At 42.4% G+C, this 22012-nt stretch overlaps 1 protein-coding gene across 2 annotated transcripts in view; it reads left to right on the top strand.

Annotated features, from left to right (window-relative positions):
- GABRB3 (gamma-aminobutyric acid type A receptor subunit beta3) overlaps nt 1-22012 on the top strand; it is a 262321-nt gene that overhangs the window by 98434 nt on the left and 141875 nt on the right. Inside the window, exons 2-4 of one of the 2 annotated variants that reach the window (XM_039490494.1) lie at nt 9531-9578; nt 16221-16312; nt 16478-16545. In XM_039490494.1, the coding sequence (XP_039346428.1) occupies nt 9531-9578; nt 16221-16312; nt 16478-16545 (208 nt within the window). Of the gene's footprint in view, nt 1-9530; nt 9579-15546; nt 15668-16220; nt 16313-16477; nt 16546-22012 lie in introns of those variants that run through there. The other variant, XM_039490501.1, reaches the window with a different exon arrangement.

Below are 22012 nucleotides of genomic sequence, written 5' to 3'. Positions count from 1 at the left end.
GTTTGCAAGAACCTAGTCAGCTCAAAGAACAATTACCAACAGTGAACATACTCAGAAAATCATGTTTGAGAACAAAAAAGGGGGCTATATCTGACAACTTGTTCATAACAAATAGCTCAACCAGCTCTTGTTAGCATTTAGGGCTTGTCTTAATCCTCAGGATTATGTTACAGCAAACTAAGGTCACTTTACTCCTATATTAAATATGCTTTAATTTATGTGCATTGATTTCACACTTTTAATTGATTTCCCTTAACTTTCCTGCATGCCACTTTGTAGCAAAGGCTTTAGATGTTACAGTGATAGAGAAGATATTATCAAAAAGGCATTTTTATTTTACCCACATTACTCATATTCCTCCTTAAGCTGGAGGAAACTATTTATGAGACTAAAAAGAGGCTTAAGGAGTAGGTTAGGATTTTGTATGTGTATTTGCTTGCCAGATGAGGTCATTAAGGGCCTGGTACTGGTTTTGGACTGCTGAGAGTCTAGGTTCAAGATCCAGTCTAGCTCCATGTTAAAATTCCCATTTACTTCAGTGGTATAGGATCAGGGCCTCAGACAGCTTGATATCATGTCCACCACTGGCCCACATAGTAATAATACATACACCATTTTTCCTATCCTATGGGAAACTCTCCAGGGCTTACACAAGCACTAAGGCCAAGAGTTTCAAAAGTCATTCACTATTTTGGGTTGCTCAGTTTTGGGTCCCCAATCTGAGACACCTTAAATAGGCCTGATTTTCAGACAGTGCTGAGCCCTGCCTTCTGAAAAACAGGCTCCTTTGAAGTATTAGATTCAGCATACAAACACCGAGACAGACAAAATCACTAGTTGCTTTTGAAAATCTTGGCCTAAATGCATTTGAAAGTCTCCATTTCTAAAAGTAAACATACTTTGCAAAATAATTTTGTAACTCACAAAAGTTAAGAAGGACACATTATCAAACTTTTGATCAGCCTAACAGTGCAGATAGTGCCATAGGGAATAGGAGTAGAAATTTAAAAAGTATACAAGAAGGTTCTTTCTCAGGTGAAGTACCACAGGGCTTGTCTACACTGGAAACTTACATCTGCATAGCTACATCTCTCATGGGTGTGAAAAATATACACTCCTCTAGAGGTAGCTGTGCTGATCTAACCTCCAGTGTAGACAGTGTTAGGTGGATAAAAGAATTCTTCCATGAATCTAGTTACTGCCTTGTGGGGTGGTGAAGTACCTACACTGATGGGAGGACTCCTCCTATTGGCATAGGTTGTGTCTACACTGGAGTGCTACAGTGGTGCAGCTGCAGTTGTGCCACTGTATTGTTTTAAGTGTAGACATACCCACTGATTTAAGAAAAACAAATCAGAATCTATAATATATATATATATGCAGCACATGCTGATGAAATCTATAGGATCTCTGAAGGGTTGATAACTGCTTTAGTGGCATGGTCACAATAAATTCAGGGGCATATGTTTTTGAAAGTATAATAACATAAAATAAAGTGCATTAAATGAACTCTGTGGATCAAGTTCATAGTGAAAAGTCTGTTGAAGTCACACCAGACATTACTTGATCCTATATATGTTGAGAATACTAGTAGATTAAACTGAGAGTAAGTAAGAATCAATATTTTAACACAGTCTCGCTTTTATACTTTTTCATTAATATCCTTTGTACCTGATCCCGAAAATGTAAAGGAATATGTAGACTTCTGATTCATGAGCATGATCCTGAGTGATGCTAAACATCCACAGGTCCTCTTGACTTCAAAGGAAGTTGAGGGTGTTTGGCACGTCATAGAATTGGACCTCAAATGTATTGTACTGACAATTTTTGTTCTGTAGGAAACTATGCTTTCTGCACTGTTTATGGGACTTGATGATAGAAAAAGGGAATATCCAGGGATGCAATGAAACGTCAAGGAAGTAATAAAACTATCATAGTCACATGTAACTTAGGCATCAGAATTACATAAAAGCATATTGAATGCTTACTTAACATAACATTTGAATAAATCATCATGCTCACTGAAACATTTATTTCAGCTAGAACCGCATACTGTAAGCTCCTCATACATAAACATTTTTTGGTATTTATTTATGAAAACTTGTCTCACACATGCTTTATTTATGCATTAAAAATAAGAGATAGATAAGTGAATTTTATATTTATAGAAGAATTCTCCAGTCTGCTGCCTACTATGATTTCAACAGACTACAGTGATAATTCAATAATTGTGTCTTTAATATCAAGGAATTCCTACACACAATTTGCAGTTTTTGCATTTGATATGTAGAGTGTGCATTCTTATTTTTTATAGGTTTTTACTTATTAAAATAATTTATCAGCATCTATTATTACCAATCACAAATTCATATATTATAAGGCCAGGAGGAACCATTGTGATCATCTAGTCTGGCCTTCTGTATAACACAGGCCATAGGACTTCTCTGAATTAATTCTTAATTGAATTAGAGCATAACTTTTAGAAAAAACATCCATTCTTGATTTGAAAATTGCCAGAGATTGAGAATCCACCATAGCCCTGAGTAAATTGTTGTGTTGGTTAATTATGCTCACTGTAAAACATTTGTGTCTTATTTTCAGTCTGAATTTGTGTGTCACCAACTTCCAGGCACTGGATCTTGTTATACCTTTGTCTCCTAGACTGCAGAGCCCATTAGCCAATTTTTGTTCTCCATGTAGATATTTATAGATTGTGATCCAGTCCATAACCTTCTGTTTGTTAAGCTAACTAGATTGAGCTCCCTGCACTCCTCAGTCCTTTAATCATTCTTTTGACTCTTCTCTGAAGCTTCTCCTATTTATCAACATCCATCCTGAATTGTGGACACCAGAACTGGACACACAAAATGAGCAGTGTTTGCCTGAAACACCCACCCCCGTTACCAGGTGTTGAACCTTCTAGGAAAAGCTTAAATAGTTTCACAGTCCAGGTACCTCATTCCCCCTACTGGATGTAAGAGAGATGGGAGTATCTAGAGTGTAGACTGACTAGTCTTGAAGTAGAAACCCTAGCAACAGCTAAGCCTGGGGACAAGTTTTGAGATGAATTTTTATATCTTATTGCTAATTTCAGTGATAATTAAGTCAAATTCAAGTAAGAGGGTAAATTTGGACTCTACACAGAGTGTGTGCTTTGGAAGTTGGGGAAAACCCCTGCTCACACTAGTCTTTAAAGGGGTTAAATATAATGTGTCAGGATGCAGGAGAACTACCTGGTCCCACAGAAAAAGAGATGAACCTCATCTCAGTTTTCTCCTTCTGCACAGGTACTTGGATGAGGACTACAAATCTGCTTTCTTTAGAGGCAAAAAGGAAATCATTACTATGGGTGATAACGCTCTATGTCCAGGGTCACGTGACTGTTTTGAACTCCAAGACAGAAAGTTTTCTGTTAATTTACTTTGTTTTCTTGCTTTAAGCATTCTCTCTTGAGTTATAAACATTATCCCTTGCAACTGTATTTTTCTGCTGAGTTATTCCATTAAATATATATATATATATAGAATTAGTAGTGTTCTCATGGAACATTTGTGATGTTTTGTGTCCTGGCTATATTCCAGCAAAGATAATTACATTCCACCTCCCTAAATATTCCTGAATATCCAAGTGAATATGGTGTTTTTCTTTAGTCCTTGTCTTAAACTATCTTGCACTATTGGAAGATGCTAAACATAGCTTGTAATGTCATACAAGTTATGTGAGTTATGTAAATTTAAGATGTGTAAGTTATGTCATGTTAGGTCATAAAGAACAAACACACAGTAGGTGCATTCTTTGAGTACGGAGCTAACATAAAGAGTGACAACATTCATATTCCTCTGCAGCCCACTCTCCTTTAACAGAGACAATATTCAGGGAACACAATCCTGCTAAGCAAATGCTGATGATCCTCTTTCTAGAATCCTAAAAGCTCTCTGCATATGTATTCTGTACTACTTCTGTGATTTAAGGACCTCAGTGTACGGGGCTGTCAGTCACTTAACAATACTATGTATTTCTTCCCCGCTCTCAGACACAGTCATCTTCTACAAATAATCAAAAAGGCTGTATGCATACAGCAAGGCATTGTCCTTTACATAGAGAGCAGATCCAATGTCCAAACTCATAATACAAAGGTCAAGTACAAGCAGTCCTGGCCTTGGTCCTCACCAAGCCACCATATGTTTTCTGAAAGATATTCTGAATGTCTCTTATGATATTGTCCAGAAATTCTCCATCTTGGAGAAACACTATGACTTTTACATTTAGCAGTTCACAGGGCAAGTCCTAGCTAGCAGTTCAGTACAGGTTGTTCACAGTGTGTTTTCCTGTGTCCTACCAAGTGTGATTTATGGGGAAAAACAGTTGAGTTAATAATAAGCACAATTGCAAAACGTTAGCCTTTTCTAGCAACAAAACCACCACCACCAGCAGCAATACCATATGCCCTCCATTTGATTTACCATCAATGACTGCCTGGCTGCACACAGTGTTTCTTTGCTTAATAATGGCTGTAGGCAAGTGCATGCATAGTATTCAAAGCATTTTTGTTCCTTTATTAAATCTTGTGATAAGGATACCTTATATATAATGATATTCCTATACCACAGAGTGCTTTTAATGTAAGTAGTTCATTACTGTGGTGTTTTGTGAGGGGAGAATCACATGTGATCCTTTCAGAAGTATAGCTTCCACTGGTACTCAGTAGAAAGCATCAATAGGAAATGAAGTTAATTTACTCATCATTCATACTGAGGCATCCTTCTTTGCAGAGACTAATAGGGTTTTGCAAGTTTACTCCTGTGTAGAATAGGAGAGTTTCAACATCAAGGAGTATCTACATTTCTGTAAAAGAAAAAGAAAAGGTGTATTATTCGTCTGAATAAAAGCCCCATTCTGAAACTTAACATTTAAAAGATTGCATTTTATTCCTTCCATTTTCCAGTGGCAATCATAGTGACATCATTTGCTTAAATTGTTCTTCTGATACACCTTTGATGTTGTTACCTTTCTACTCAAGAAAAAGCCTGAGTCCGTTCTTTGTGCTGACGTATGCTAAAAGGATATGTGGTCATGTGGCTTACTGTTTTGCATTCTCTTATGAGATATTACAGGAACTGTCATCAGTATATCCAAGTCATTTATGCCTAAGGAGTATGTTTATATTTAATTGAGATTTCAAATAGAGACTTTGGCCATTTATAGTTTGAATACTAACTTTGAAGCAAATGCACTTGTGCCCGCTTCTGCCAATAGTGAATTTGGCACATAATGTATATTTATTACGACTACTATACCTTTATTTGTCAGTTACTTTTTCTAAACATGCCTAGTTAAAAGACTATTTTCCATCAAGTGTAAATGCCATTTGTCACAGTTACCTATGGCCTCTTTCTGGGCTCTCTGAGTTCCTCCTCCCCCTCAGTTTTTGGGCCTCTTGCCCTAAATTGTATTGGGGTGGACTCTTGTGATTCTTCTACTCTTAGACCAGGACTAGGGTATACTGTCTTGTGTTACCAACTTTTATCACACTGCAGGTTTGACTGGATTTCAGGTACCTGCATTTCCTCCCTCTGACAACCTGTGAAATTGACTAACAGCCTTCATAAAGTATTTTATTTAGCAGTTGGAACAAAGCATTAGCAAACATGATTTAAAAACAACAAATGCATCTCATCAAAACATATGCTTCATTACTATCTAAGTTTGATGGGCTTTCCTTCTGAGTTACAGGTTAAGCTGTGTACCAACAAACATACTTTCAGACAGCCAGGTATCTCCTGGGACCCAGCCTGGTCTCTGAGGGTATATCTGCACTGCACAGTTAAACTAGGCTCTTACCACTGTCCTCCCCTACTTACCCCCACCCCATCCACATATAAAACCCTCTGAACAGGGTTTGGAGATGCATTTAAATCTAGGTAGCTTCCTAAGCTAGGGTTGTTGGTTAGAGCCCAAGCTCCAGGCTGACTCAGGCTGGATCCTGCCCACTCAACAGTGAGGTTACTTGAGTGCTGATAGCCGTTCAGTGCCTTCCCACAATTCCCCTTGAAGGGCAGACAGGTTCTCCCACAATTGACACAATTGATTGGAGCATCTCAGCACAAAGAACCATGGGATACATTCCCTGACACACATGGATGCGTGCAGAAACAGTGAGGACACAGTAACTCAGGTATGACTTTGCTGTGGGGGATACTCGCACCCTGGCTAGGCTAACCTAGGTTCCCAGACTCAGGTGTCCATCTGGTTTAACGGTGCAATGTAGACATGGAGTATGTCTTGCACTAGAGCTGGAAGGTATAATTTCTAGCTTGAGTAGTGTGACGATGCTGTTCTGGCGGGACCCAACTGAGAGTGCCAATTCAGGACAAATCGCTTAAAACAGGACAGTTACAGCCCAAGGCTGTGGTTTTCCCACCTCTAAGGCAAACCAAACCAGCCAGCCAAAGAGGACTTTGGTCTCACCCCACTGGCTAACCACAAGTCACACAAGCAATTCCCTTAGACACTCCAGTTTCCCAGTATCACCACCAGTGCCACTCGTCCTGGGGGTGGATGGTTATGAAAACCAACACCCCAATAAAGGAAAAGGTTCTTTCGATTCCAAAGAATCAAGCCCCAGACCCAGGTCAATATACAAAACAGATCTTACCCACAAATCACGCTGTTGCCAATCCTTTAGAATCTAAAGGTTTATTCATAAAAGGAAAAAGATATAGATGAGAGCTAGAATTGGTTAAATGGAATAAATTACATACAGTAATGGCAAAGTTCTTAGTTCAGGCTTGTAGCAGTGATGGAGTAAACTGCAGGTTCAAATCAAGTCTCTGGAGTACATCCCCTGCTGTGATGGGTCATTCAGTCCTTTGTGTAGAGCTTCCTTGTAACAAAGTCCCTCCAGAGGTAAGAAGCAGGATTGAAGACAAGATGGAGATGAAGCATCAGCCTTTTATAGTCTTTTCCAGGTGTAAGAATCTCTTTGTCCTTACTGTGGAAAATTACAGCAAAATGGAGTCTGGAGTCACATGGGCAAGTTCCTGCATACTTTGATGAGTCACAAGGTGTATCTGCCTTCTCTCAAGGGGTCAGTTGTGTAGCTGATGGTCCTTAATGGGCCATCAAGCAGGCTAAGCAGAGCTAACATCAACTTGACTGGAATGTCACCCAGAAGCATAGCATAAGTTTGAAGTACAGACAGTATAGAGCCAATATTCATAACTTCAACTAAAAAATGACACATGCATACAGACAGCATAATCATAACCAGCAACGCATAACCTGGTCTTAGACACCTCATATGACCCCCTTTACATAAGATTTGGTGCCACTACAGGACCTTGGTTGCAACCATGTTCTATATGGTCCCAGATTATATCAATAACGTCACAAGTAAACATACCCACACTAACTGATCAAGCTAACACAGTAAAAATAGACATATAGCTGCAGTAGTGTGAGCAGCAGGAGAGGGTATTTGCCTAGAATATGTACGTAGGATCTTGGATGGCTACTCAAGTTGGCTAGCCCCTCCTACCATTTGAGTTGCTTCAACTACACTTTTATTTTTAGCATGCTAGCTTGATCAGAGATCTCTTGGGTATTTTACCTGTAATATCCAGCTCCATTCTAGATGTACCTGGGTAAGCTGAGAGCCTGTCTCCTCTTTCCCTGAGAAAACTAATTTGTTTGGTAGGTTTTGTTTTTGTTTTTGAGCCGTCACCCTCCGTGTGCTAGTCTGGGCTCCCAGATGTGACCTCTTCCTTCTACCTCTGGCTATTTTTTCCCAGTTGGCCAGAGCAGGGCTCTCAGCCTTTCCAGACTACTGTACCCCTTTAAGGAGTCTGATTTGTCTTGCGTACCCTCAAGTTTCTCCTCACTTAAAAACTACTACTTACTTAGAAAATCAGACATAAAAATACAAAAGTGTCCCATCACACTATTACTGAAAAATTGCTTACTTTCTCATTTTTACCTTCTAATTATAAAATAAATCAATTGGAAATAAATATTGTGCTTACATTTCAGAGTATAGTATATAGAGCAGTATAAACAAGTCATTGTCTATATGACATTTTAGTTTGTACTGACTTTGTTAGTGTTTTTTATGTAGCCTGTTGTAAAACTAAGCAAATATCTAAACAAGTTGATCTACCCCTTGGAAGACCTCTGCATACCCCCAGGGTACATGTATCCTTGGTTGAGAACCACTGGGACAGAGCATCCAGCCAAGCCATCTAGGACAGTGTTTCTCAAACTGGGGTCACCGCTTGTATAAGGAAAGCCCCTGGCGGGTCTGGCCGGTTTGTTTACCTGCCCCGTCCATAGGTCTGGCCGATCGCGGCTCCCACTGTCCGTGGTTCGCCGCTACAAGCCAATGGGGGCTGCTGGAAGTGATGGCCAGTAAGTCCCTCAGCCCGTGCTGCTTCCAGCAGCTCCCATTGGCCTGGATCAGCAAACCGCGGCCAGTGGGAGCCGTGATCAGCCGGACCTGCGGACAGGGCCGCCCAGAGGATTCAGGGGGCCTGGGGCAAAGCGGGGTAGCGGAAATAAAAAAAAGGCACCACCTGCTGCGGCACTTGTACTCACCGGGCGGCGCATCTTCGGCAGCACTGAAGGACCCGCCGTCAAAGTGTCAACGAAGACCCGGAGCGAGTGAAGGGCCCACCGCCGAAGTGCCGTCGAAGACCCAGGCCACCGCTGGGTGAGTAAAAATTAAAAAGGCACCTCTAGCCAGGGAAGGGATTCTCGGCCAGAGATCACGGGGCCCCTGCGGGGCCTGGGGCAAATTTCCCCCTTTGTCCCCCCACCGGTGGCCTTGCCTGCAGATGAGGCTTTCCCTGTTTGAGAAACACTGATCTAGGAGAATGCTAGTGGTTCCTGCACTGTTTGTGTAGTTAGACCCAATTCAGCCTTAATGGCACATAATCACCCGTAATTACCTGTGGGTGTGGAAACTGTGTGATCCCTTCTGTTAGACTTAAACACATAGCACATAAATCACATTTTGGGATACAAATCAATAACTATTGCAGAGCACCTCCAACATTTATCACACCATTCTCAAAAACTATTTTGCTTAAACTTCTGTTTTTATACTAGTAATATCAGCAATGTCAACAATGCTCTGGAAACATCTGGGCCTGCTCTTCCTCCCATTGAAATCAATGGTAGTTTGTAACTGACTTCAAGATTTGGTTCTTGGTTAGTTCCTCCTGTCATGCCAGCAGAAAGAACCTTAGAGAAGATGGCTTTGTTTTGAATGTGCCACAAGATCAGTGACTATTGTTTTGTTTTTAATTTCTTGGCAACAGAGTTATAGATACATAATTAAAAACATGTTTAGACTATTTCCTGCAAATTGTAACAATCTTGTCATGGCAAAGATTGGACAAGACAACTAACAGATTTTTTCCATATCTAGATTCTATGATGAAGGTGTGAAGATCCTGTAGGTCTAAAACTCTGTTTTATTTAGATTATGAATATATAATATATAAATAAATCACATTTACTTTCTCTTTCTCTAGGAATGCAGTTGAAGAGAACAAAAAATTGTATGCAATTTATGACACAAGGTAAGTAATGAACAATATTCTAATTGACATTATGTTCTTTAAATGGAACACTGACCCTTTTAAAATGTTAATAATCTTTATGAACACATACTTAGAAAGCCACTTACTCTGAGCTTTACATCATGATCTTTAAATTAAGGTAACAAATATTTTTGATCCTCATAAATATATATACACACACACACACCCCTAACAATACTTTCAGTTTTAAAGTATAATTATATGTTTATGTGGCCAAACTCATCCTAAGTGTATATTGATTATATGCAGTGGAGGTATGTATCCTAGGTGTACATATACTAATTTCAATAGTTACATCGAGGAAGAATTTGGCACACTATCCTGATATTTGGCAGCCAGGCTCTTTCCCCTGTCACTCTTGCATAGAATGCACCAAAAACACTGTCAGCATTCTCAGTATGAAAGGGAAGAGCTGTCCAGCACTGCCAGGGGGATATATCTGAGTCAGGTGAGAGTGGGGGTGAGGGTGTGTTTTTATTCCTGAAGCTCAAGAGAAGGGCTCATTAGCACTTCGATAGGCACCAACAGGGAGTGTGTCTGGGCAGGGTGAGAGTGTGGACACAGTCTCCTCCAAGACATCTTTTCACATTCTTCAGACACTGAAGGTATTGCTTACCACCTCGTTCCTTGTGTTAAAGCCATACTTTTGCATAAGTAAGAAACTGTGTACAGGACAGCAAAAAGGTTTAAAGCCATCTGCCATTTTATTTTTCTGTTGCTCTGCATTACCACCTTCAGAACTCTTCTTAGTCTTAGCAAGTCAGGTTTGATGCCAAGTCATTGCAGGTTTTTGGTTGTTTTGTTTTGTTTTTTGTCATAACACTTTGTCATTGCTCAGGACAAAACTGAAAAGGACATTTGGCCAAAAAAAATCAGCACAAGCTTATGTCTCTTTGTTTGTTTGTTTCAGCTAGTCCTTATCCAGAGGCTACTACTGTATTAAAGTTAGAGTTACTAGTAGTTGACTTGACCTTTTCTTCATATATATATATATATATATATAACATTAAATATCAACAAATCAGATAACAAGCCCTTTTCTATTTTACTCTGGCTTGTGCAATGTATAGCACAGTGGAGCTGCAGTCTTGACCAGGACCTCTGATAGTTACAGTATAAATAATAACATAAAGACTAACTTACAAATCATATGAACAAATAGTATTCATATACTATTGGATAAATATGAAAATACAGATACGTCTGATGTAGGGGCCTTATACTTTGTTCTGATATAGATTCTGGAACAGAATGTAACTACTAACATTTAAATTTATTTTTATAATGTTTTGTTAAAAATATTAGGGTTATTGGTGAAGGAATTTAGATAGGAACTCTTGACAGTCTCCATGTTAAATAGATCTTTCATCAACTGCCAACTCAGAAACTCCACTTTGTTTGTTTGTTCCAGACCTGAATTGTGCTTTCCCCAGGAGAGTCATTAAGAATATTATTTCTAAGGCACTTCAGGCTTCTCTAATGTATATATGTTACTTGAGTGCATAAATATTAATCTTTATTATGAAAAATCAGGGTTATAAAGAGCCCTGACCATTTTCACCTGTGCCAAATTGTCAATATATTTTTATTTTGATGGGTCTGACTCATATTCTGCATAATTCAGAACTTTTTCCAAAGAAGAAATTGTGGTCAAGCTACAAGAATACTATTTTAAGTCTATTCGAGTAAAGCAAATTTCAGTCAAGTTTTCTTGAAGTTGAGGAAATAATGGTCTTCATTTATTGTTTAGTTACAAAAACTATCAGTCAGAACAATTTGGGTCAAACATCACATTAAGGACCAGAGTGTGTCTCCATTACTCACATTGATTAAAACTTCACCCGCATGTAGCCCCACTAAAACGATAAAATCCATAGTATGTAAAAACCTTCAACATAACTGTTTTAGAAAAATTAGATGAAAAACAAGTTATGCAACTAAAACAAATAGATTCATACAACACCATTCACTACCTGCTATTTTGAAATCTGTAGCACTATATGCAGGGGGAGGTATCACTCAACACGTGCAAGGGTGACAAAATGTGCTCCTAAAGTAATTCGCCCAGAAATCATGATTCGTCGTTTGAATAGATGTGAAGGCAGTGTGTACGGTTGTCAGACAAGGTTCAGAGCATTCCTTAAGCCCTGACCCCAGCTGCATATTCTATAGACTTTTGTCTTCACTCTAAAGCTCTGCCTACACTAGGGAATTTTAGGGGAGAGGGAGGGAGAGAGGGGAATGAACAGTGTCTTCTTTCTGCATGCAATTTCAAGATGTTCATCAAAAAAAAATTTGGCCAATTTTTTTCAGTTTTTGGACAAAGTCAAGATTTTCCATGAGGGAAAAAAACAGTTTTCCAATGAGCTGTATTAATTACATCTTCTCAGCAGGTTAAACCAGCAGGATATTAAAAATGCTTCAAGGCAGAGTAGACAGGCAGTAACATATTTCCCAGTTTAGTACAATTAATATCCCTAATTTCTCAAAAGATACTGCTTCAGTTCTAGCAGTGATTATCCCTTTCCCCTTTTGTGTGCCTTTAATTTGAGTTTCTGAACCCTTTGAGTTTACATTCTTCTCCTTAGGCAGATTGTATCTTCACCAAAGTCAGCCACAAGAAGCCAAAAAGGGGGAAATTAAGAGAAGATGCTCTGTCAGGTAGTTCTGAGCACAACATGGAGACTGAGCCATATCCATTTTGCCAACCAGATCCAACTTGTCTGCCCAAGAGTCCAGCGACTGCCAGTGCTGTCTTACAAGGAGTGGTTGAGTCCCTCTTCCCTGATTTTCAAGCCAGCATTTTTGCTGCAGCCTTGGTGATTTATACATTGCAGAGAATGCTTGAGTTGCTTGCAAGCAGACCTCCTTAATGCATTGATTGGCTCCTAGAACAGTAATCTTCCTGTCGGTGCCTCCTCTTCTGTCTCCCCAGAAATGTTAAGGTGGATGTTCTTGGCTACAGGGAGGAAAGCTGGAATTCTCCTCAAGATGTTGGATGCCTCCTCATCCCACTTCCACTTCTTTCAACAAGTCCCATCACCCAAAAAAGATTCTTAGCATCTGAAGCCCCACCCCCCTCTTCAGACAATGGTTTCCACCATAGTATTAGTACTTCCAGAGTACTACTTCACATCTATAGGCTTGCCAGGCACATGCTTCTATATACCTAATCATCAGCTGCACAGATACCACCTTAACTTTTCATACCAGATCTTCCATATAAGAGGTCCAACTGTTCACATTCGGCCTATCCATTTTCCCTAGGAATAACTGAGGCAGACCTCTGAAAGAGAGGAATACAAGTTTTTCTGGTCTTGGACAATTTTTTAATCAGAGGCAGATCAGCTGCACAGAGAGTGACCCAAGAGTCCGGGAAGCTAAAGTTTTTCATCAGAATGAGCAGCTGCACCACAAATTTTCATTTTAAATGGTTCCAGTTATATGACTTAATCCTGAGCATGAGGGACTACTTGTAGGGATGAGAATGGAGTTCATTCTCTACACCAGTGGTTCTCAACCTTTCCAGACTACTATACCCCTTTCTGGAGTCTGAAGCCTGAGCCCCACTGCCCGGGGCTGAAGCATGTAACTCAGCTTTGCAGGGCCCCTATGGCGTATGGCCAGGGACAATTGCCCTGCTTGCCACTCCCTAACATGGGCCCTGCACTTGCGACCGCCCCCAACCATCCTCCCTCCAGGTTGAGAAAAACTGATCTAGATGAGTTGATATATCCCCTAGAAGACCTGTGTGTACCTGCAGGTACTCTACCCATATTCCATTGTGGTCCTTCTGCTGAGTCTGCCAATTAGTGACTGTTGTCATAGTGCCTCTTTGTATTGTGGACAACAGTCGACTAAGAATGGGAGACCATTTTCTCTTTTCCATTGAACATCTTTCATGTCATAATGACTTTCAGTTATTACTTAGATTGAAAACAAGGTCCAGAAGGGCAAAATGCTTTATGTCCCATTTCCAATTCCCTGGCCCCAGGACTCCCAGTTGGACTATCTTTTAAGATAGCAACAAATAAATGGACGAGGTTAATCTGAGAGGTCAGATAAGAGAAAGAATATTTTAATTTAAGTAATAAAACATGACAGACTCTACAGGAGTGTTGATTCAGTCACATCTCAGATGCATTACCAATGCACCTGAATAGGACATTAATCAGATGTACTGAATCCTGTAAAGAATATTATTTCAATTATAAAATAGACTATTTAAGAAAAGTTATCAGTGTTTTAAATGTATTATGCAATATTCTATTATATACAAGGTGTATTCTTTCAGCATTCTCTAATCTTTTCTTCCTCCTTTTATGTTTCTTGGTACCTCTTCCCAACTTGCAGGTTCCCTTTGCAGACATAGGCTCACTATGGCCAACCCCAAGCATTCAAAAATCACATCAGGCCTTAAAATCATGAGGATTTTTCTATTTGTGTTTTGTTTTCTGAGCCCAGGGAATATGCTTAAGGGTTGAGACAGCTAGAGGCTTGATTTTTCCCCCTAGAGATGCTGAGCACTCACAACTTTAAGTCAGTGGGAGTTACAATTGCTCAGAACCTGTGAAAAACAGGCCCAAGTATCTCAAATTGGGTATTCAAAATTACTGGACCCTCCTGAAAACTGGAACTGTAGCCACTTCCACAAAGGTTCCCTGCCCACTCAGGGACCGCCATTCTCAGGCACTTGTACTAAACTCCTAAATCTCACCTAACCTCCTTGGTAAGTTAACTGCCTCATCACCCCTCTGCCAATCCTCCCGCACCCAGGCTACAGAGGTATTAGTGCAGTGGGACTTGGGGGCAAAGCTGCATTCCACACCCAGTCCCGCTTATGGGTACCAGTGAGCGGGAAGAAACTGGTCGCATGGGCTGCACTCATTGCTCAGTCCTGTTGGTGGGTGCATGTGTGTTTGCACCCAGGAAAGTGCATTACCCGCTTGGCCCAGGTCAGGGGTGGACTAATGGAGGGAGCTGTGGCCACGAGTTGAGGCACAGGCTGAGCTTGGTCGGGGTGTGTGGGGGAGTACGGGGGTGCTAGTGGAGGGCGTTGTAACCATGTGGGGCTCTCACCGAGCCCGGCCCAGGGGTGCGCTAGCGGAGCCTGGGGCCATGAGCCTCACTCACCGGGCCCGGCCCAGGGGTGCGCTAGCGGAGCCTGGGGCCATGAGCCGCACTCACCGGGCCCGGCCCAGGGGTGCGCTAGCGGAGGGCGCTGCGCGGCGGAAGCTGCGCTCACTTCTCAGCCCCTGGCCGTAGGTGCATCGCAGCCCGCGCGGAAGCGGCTCGCACCCAGCGCTGCTCCCGGCTGCGCGGGCGAAGGGCGCCGCGCACGGGCCGCCTCAGGCTCAGCCTGTCACGGACGCACTGAGCATTTTGCCCCCGCGGCTCAGCCCGCCGCCAGCCTGTGGGGCCCTAGTGCGCGCTGGCCGGCGGGGGCCGGGGCCGGGGCGGGAGCAGCTCCGGGGCACCTGTGGCGCCTGCTCCGCTGCCGGGCCGGGCTGAGGGGGCTGCCCCGGCTGTTTCCTGGGAGCGCGGGGCCGGGGCGGCTGCAGCTGGCGGGGTCCCAGCCGGGCGCCGGCTCTCGGGCTCCCCCCGTGGCACAGCAGCCAGCCCCGCAGAGCTTCGCTCCCCGCCGGGAGGAGCCGGGGAAGCCGCCGCTCGCCCAGTGCCTGAGACCCCGGCCCCGGCACAGCCCGCTCCCCGCCCGCCCAGACCCAGGAGCCCTCCCCTCCCCGGGCGGAGGGAGCAGAGGCGGGCGGGAGGAGCCAGGCAGCCGGGCTCCGGCGGCGGGGAGCGGGGGGTTCCTCCGGGGCTCGGCACAGCCCGGCGCCGGGGTCTCTGCAGCCCGGCGTGCGGGCGGCTGCCGGGGCCGGGGTGGGGGTGGGGGACTGGCGCCTCCGCCTCCGCCTCTTCCTCAGCGGGCGGCTCTCGGGTCGCGGCGGCGGCGGCTGCTGCGGGGAGGGAGCCCGGAGCGGAGGGATGTGGGGCTTTGGGGGAGGCAGGATCTTCGGGATCTTCTCCGCTCCCGTCCTGGTGGCCGTGGTCTGCTGCGCCCAGAGGTAGGGGCTGCTCCGAGCCAGCGCGCCCGGCGGCCGCGGCTGGGTTAAAGGGCTGCGTTTCGGCAGGAAAACAAGCTGATCGTCTCTTCTCTGCCCCTCTCCCCTCGGCTTCCCCCCTGCTCGCCTCTCTGCGCTCCCCCTCCTCTGCTCTCCCCATCTCCCCTATCCCCCATCCCTCCTCTGCTCTCCCCATCTCCCCTATCCCCCATCCCTCCTCTGATCTCCCCATCTCCCCTATCCCCCATCCTTCCTCTGCTCTCCCCATCTCCCCTATCCCCCATCCCTCCTCTGATCTCCCCATCTCCCCTATCCCCATCCCTCCCCTTCTCTCCCCCTCTCCCCTATCCCCCATCCCTCCTCTGCTCTCCCCATCTCCCCTATCCCCCATCCCTCTTCTGCTCTCCCCTCTCCGATCCCCCCATCCCTCCTCTGCTCTCCCCATCTCCCCTCTCCTACCTCCCACTCTCTCTCCCTATCTTATGCCTCCTTTTTCTCTTTCTCTTCTTTACCCCCATTGTTCGCCTCCCGTCCCCACTTCCCATCTATCCCACAGCGTGAACGACCCGGGGAACATGTCCTTCGTGAAAGAAACTGTGGATAAATTGTTGAAAGGCTACGACATTCGCCTCCGGCCGGATTTTGGAGGTGAGCTGCGGTGTTTGTTTCTTTCCTGTGTCTGTGTGTGTGAGTCTGTGTTCAGCTAGTCTCTGGACGGGAAAGTGTTTCGTGTTAAGGGAAGATGTGTTGCCAACAAATCTGTGGGTAAGAAGTGATGGGTAAGGGCTGATCGCTTCTCCTCCTCCTCCCCAGGACCTCCTGTGTGCGTTGGGATGAACATAGACATTGCCAGTATCGACATGGTTTCTGAAGTCAACATGGTAAGTCCCCAGCTGGTGTCTTCTGTATGCAAATAGCTTGGGGCTGGTGGTTGTGTTGTTGTGTTTGTTTCTCCTGGTTTTGCAGCTGCTTGGGGTGTGGTTGGTCCCCAAAGACAAGGGACTGAAGTGTATTAATTGGTGTTGTGGTAGGAGCTCCTAGCTCTGGCTGTTGGGAGGGACCAGTCCAGTGGACTAAGGCTGCCTGAATAGCTGAGCACTTGTAACCAGAAGCTGCCCTTAAATCAATCCACCTGGCGGAAGCGTTTGCCAGCGCTTCTAGGACTCATTTAGGAGTTGGATGCTGCCGGGGGCATTTTTGTAGGCGGGAATATGTTATAGGTGAACGTTAGGTACAGCAGGATCGAGCTGGAAACTTGATGTCCCCGGAGAACATTATCTTTGCCGCTGGAACGTGCGTCTTGTTGGTTTGGGAAGCTATAACACGTTGGCCAGCGCAGTCTATCATGCCAAAGGGCAATTCATTCTCTGATATAAGGGATTGATTTTGGTTCGTGGTAGCGGGGGCAGTTGCGTACTGACCCGCCTTGAAACGAATACAGCTCCATGCTAAGGAGCTGTCCTAGGTGCTGTAAGTGACCCTCTGTTCCCCAAACCCTTCAGTTGCTGACTGTACTAAAAATGGTACGTATACATCTCGGGTTGTCTGTCACTACTGGAGAGTGTTTAGTGAATTGCTCAGATGGACTGAAAACAGTATGGAACAAAGATAGCATTTGTTTGCTGAAATGTCAGTCCATAGCTCGTCAACCAACTGCATTTTACTTCCTGTAATTTCATTTAATCTGTCTGTTAACATCATGATAAACTTTTTTGTTAATGGGGCCTAAGTCAGTCTCTTGCTTTAAAAGATGCATTTGATTTTAATTTGTTTACTTAATGTGAAAGCTTTAGAGGCTGCTGGAAGCAAAGGAAAATGCAGATTAGACACTGAATTGCAGATGAAAATATAAATGTAAAAGCCATTTTTATCAGGGTTATCAACTCTAACTATAGGAAAGACAGTGTTGAAATATTTTGATTATATGCCAAAATGCTACATTTATCAAGGGGCAACTTTTAAAATATTTCAAATGAAGTGACAACATATATCCAAAGCATTTGGAAGATACAAAACATTATTTAAATTTAAATTTGTCTCATAAATGTTAAATACCAATACTAATTTTACTAGTTAACATAAAATTAACTTTTTCCCTCATAAAAATGTTCTCTGCCATTATTAAGCACACAGGTTTAGGTTGCTCAATTGCAATTCAGGAGCAATCTGTCTGATATTCAGACAAAAAAAGTAGTAAAAAAATAGAAAAATCAAAGGAAACAGTTGATCACATAACACACAAAAATATTTTACAGTTGGAAGAAATAATTAATGGAGATTTTTTATATGCTTTACCTTTTAAAACATTTTGTTTTGTTGAACAGGAGAAAAAATAATATTCTTTAACCAGATCTCAGGTGGTAAACCAGGATTAGAGAAAGTAATGAGTACTCACATCTTAGAGTGTTTGGGTTTTTTTTGCAAAGCTTTCAAACGTTCTCCCCAATTTCTGTTCTTTCTAGAAGAATCAACTCTGTGCTTGGTGAATGAAGAGCTAAAATGTCCAGGACATATTATTCTTAAATATCTAAAACAGCACTATACTATATGTACTATATTTCAGCCTCTCAAACTATCTTTTTTTGCGGGGGAGGGTGTCTATCTGATTCATTAAAGCAAAAGAATGTGCAAAGTATTTCATAGCTCCTTTAAAGAGGCAGTATGGTCTAGTGGACTGATCATGAGACTAGAGGGCAGGAATCTTTGAGTTCTAATTCCAAATCTGACACTTATAGTACAGTCTTGAGCAAGTCAATCATCCTCCTGCTATCTCAGTTTCTCCCATCTACAAAATCAGGATAGCAATATTAACTGATTCCACAGGTCTTTTCGTTGCATTTTTGATTTTCCAAACTTTTGAAAGCTGAACCTCTTTCCCTTCCCCCTTTCAGGAAACTGAAATCGATCACTGACCCTCTGAAACCTAACCATGTGTTGTTAAAGGTTTACACATCTTGATTTATACATTTTTCACGCCTTCATGGGTAATCCTTTGTGCCTCTCCCTATCCCCTTGCACTTTGAGAAATGCCAGTGTGGATCTTCTTAGTATAGTTCCTTTCCTTTCTTTCATGCTTCTTACATGAACAGTGTAATACTTAATAATGTTCATATTTAAAGTGTAATTGGCATCTGAGTTTGCACCCATTGAGATGAGTGGGGCAGTTAATACCTCAGAGCTGTTATTTCAGGCTTTCTACAAATTCTGGTAGATGGCTCTGTGTCAGTTACATGCCATATTTTCAAGGTTTTCTCCACAACAAGAACAGCTAGAGACTTTTTTTTTAATAATATGGAAGATGAATCTTGTGAGAATAATTGAGATTTCTTTCTGCACCCATCTAGCTAGTCTGTTGGTTGCACTTCATGATTTGGAAACTGCATTATGGATTAAATTAATATTAGTACAGCATTTTGTATATGCAAAATGATACATAAGATATAAGTATCACAGATAGATAGAGAATGCAGTGTGTATTTCTTTAGGCATGAAAGACTCTTGGTGCTAAATTCTGACTTAGCCTACCCACCTGCACAGAGTTGTAAGGGAGCAACCACCCTCACCTTATGCCTCTGCACAGGCTAATCAGACCTTGGGTTGAGGTACAGGTACTTACTTCTACCCTTAATCCTCAAGACAGGTTATTGATGGTGGGAGTGTTCAACCCTTCTGACACACTAGCCTGCATAGGTGAGCTGGGATGATAAGTATTGTAATTATCTGCTTGTCAGCAAGTTACTACCCACTCTCCCCCAGTCTCCAGAAGTCAGAGGAAACAGGCAAAGAATTGATTTCTTCACTGTTTTGTTTATAGGGCATATGGCAAAGCTCCAACCTAGCACTTATTCGATATTCATCCATGGTTAACAGGTGATATTTATTCAGAACTTCATAATAAAATACTAACAGGCTAAGATTCTCATAACAGCAATACATAGTGATTCTAAAGGGAACTGCTGAAAATAATATTTTGCTACAAGCACAGTATTAATTTCGTTTTGAAAAAATGGGCAGAAAACCCTTCTGGATCTGGTTGGTGGATGATTTATTGCAACTTGAATTTTGGAGGGAAAAAATACAACCAGAGTCTTCATTTACAGCTAGGTTCAAAGAGTGGAGATAGGTATTTTTTCTCTACCTGTTTCAGGTGACTCTGGACTTGTTTGGAATAAACCCTTAGACCTATATTGAGAGGGTAGAGACAGAAAAGAGAGGTTCTTTTATTCACTAAATTATAATTTTTGAGATAGTAATTTGCAAAAATATAAGACACATTTTGTTTGAAGAACTGAGCCAATCTCTTGAACCTTCATGCTGGCTTTCAAATTTTAATCTTCGACAAATACTGCTTCATTTAATTCCAGACAGCTACTACTAGTTTTAACCTTTAACCTCATTAACTATTAAAAAAATCTTGCAGGCATTACTCTTTATAAAATCTGATAACATTGACATGAATTTCTTTAATTTAAATTTTTGCTATCACCTTTTATATAGTTAGCCTGTTAAAATTCATCTGTACATTAAAGATAAAATAACCAAAGGATTAAAGTTCTTTGATTTTCTGCATATAAATAAAAAATTACTACAGTGATATTATTATACTGCCTTGTAGGCAACACATAATGGGGCTTTCAGTGATATAATGGGATCTCTTTGAAACTAAAATGATAGTTTGTATTGTATTCTTTCCTGAATCTTTAGCAAACTGCAGATTCCAACATAAAAATCATCCCATATAAATCTTTAGTTACTGTAAATTACAAATATTAAGTTTTAATTAACTTTGTAACATATTGGGGTTTGGAACTTCTTTCAAGGGCAATTCTGCTGACAACTCTTAAAAATCCTTTAGCCCTACATGACTTAACTGCCTGGTTTTTTAACATGGAAAATGGAGGGAAATGGCATTGAGGCCCCATTGTTTCTCTCTCCTCTTCCTGAACTGAAGATAAGTGCTCTCTGCAGGAGACTGAATTCTATGGGACTACTAGTGGAATAAGAAGTTGAAACTGATGGGAATATTTGAAGAACATGGTGACATTAATCATGAATAAGGTTGGCATGATCTGACCTTTAAGCTATAGCTACTTGTGGAACTATTGAAAATTGGTCTGCATCTTCCTTAACTAATGGAAAAAGGTAAACATCCACCCTGTTTTTTATGCTGATATACAAAGTCAGATGTGGGGGAGTGACATTTAAAATTACTTTAGGCTTGCATAGAACCAAAATATTTTCCTGAAGAAAGCTTTAAATAAACAGCAGTTTATATTTAATTCTCTCTTAATATTGCTATCCTGCACCCCCATCCTTACCACCACCTCTGCCCTCTGATGTCACCATTTGTAATCTATCTATCCCACTCCACCCCTCATCCCCTTCTCTTGCTGTGTTTGGAACACCTATTTCATCTAAGAAGGTCTCAGTAGTCCATGACCTCCTCTTATCTCATTCCCTCCAGCTCCTGGCTCTCACAGAGACCTGGATCTATTTGTCTGATACTGCCTCTGCAGCTGTTCTCTCTCTTCCAGAGGCTGCTCCATCTGACACACCTTCCACCCTGGTTCAGACCATGGTGGGGGTGTTGGGCTTCTCCTTTCCCATTCTGGCCACTTCCAAACCGTCCCTCATTCCCCTTCCCACTCTTTCTGACCTTTTGAACAGCTTTGCATCTGACTCTTCTCTCCTCTCCTCCTCCATATAGCAGTTTTCTACCATCCACTCAAGTCCTCCCCATCAGCCTTCCTCTCTGATTTAGACTTATGGCTCTTTCTCTCCTCACAGTCTCCCATACTCATCCTCTGTGACTTCAGCTTCCATGTAGATGATACATCAGACCCCTTAGCTGCATTTTTCTCCATCCTCACCTCTTCATGTGACCTGGAGCCCTACTTTAATTCTCCCACTCACCAAAAGGCCGTTCACTTGGATTGGTCTCTGATCACTCAGTTGCTAAGTTCCCCCTCTGACCATCACCTAGTCTCCTTCAGCATTGCTCATCAGCCCCTTCTCTTACCCTGTCACTTGTCCTTTTTATGATTTCCAGGCCATAACTGTCAATGACTTCTTGTCTGCTCCCAGCACTCTCACCTTTCTTCCATTGATATGGTTGTTGATTCACTCCAGTCCTCACTATCCTTCACCCTTGACTTTTCTGACCACCCCCCTCTCATTGCAAGGTCTGCTTTGCCAGTCCCCAGCCCTGGCTTACCCCAATATCCACTTCCTACATTCTTGCTGTCCTGTTGTGGAGTGTCTCTGGCAAAAGTCCCATGATCAGGCTGAACTTCTGTCATTATAAATCCATTCTATTCTCTTTCAGTTCTGCCATCTTCCTAGCTAATC

Source organism: Mauremys reevesii, linkage group 1, assembly GCF_016161935.1.
Source record: "Mauremys reevesii isolate NIE-2019 linkage group 1, ASM1616193v1, whole genome shotgun sequence".
Classification (NCBI taxonomy): Eukaryota; Metazoa; Chordata; order Testudines; family Geoemydidae; genus Mauremys; species Mauremys reevesii.
This window is presented reverse-complemented; position numbering and strand designations above follow the sequence as displayed.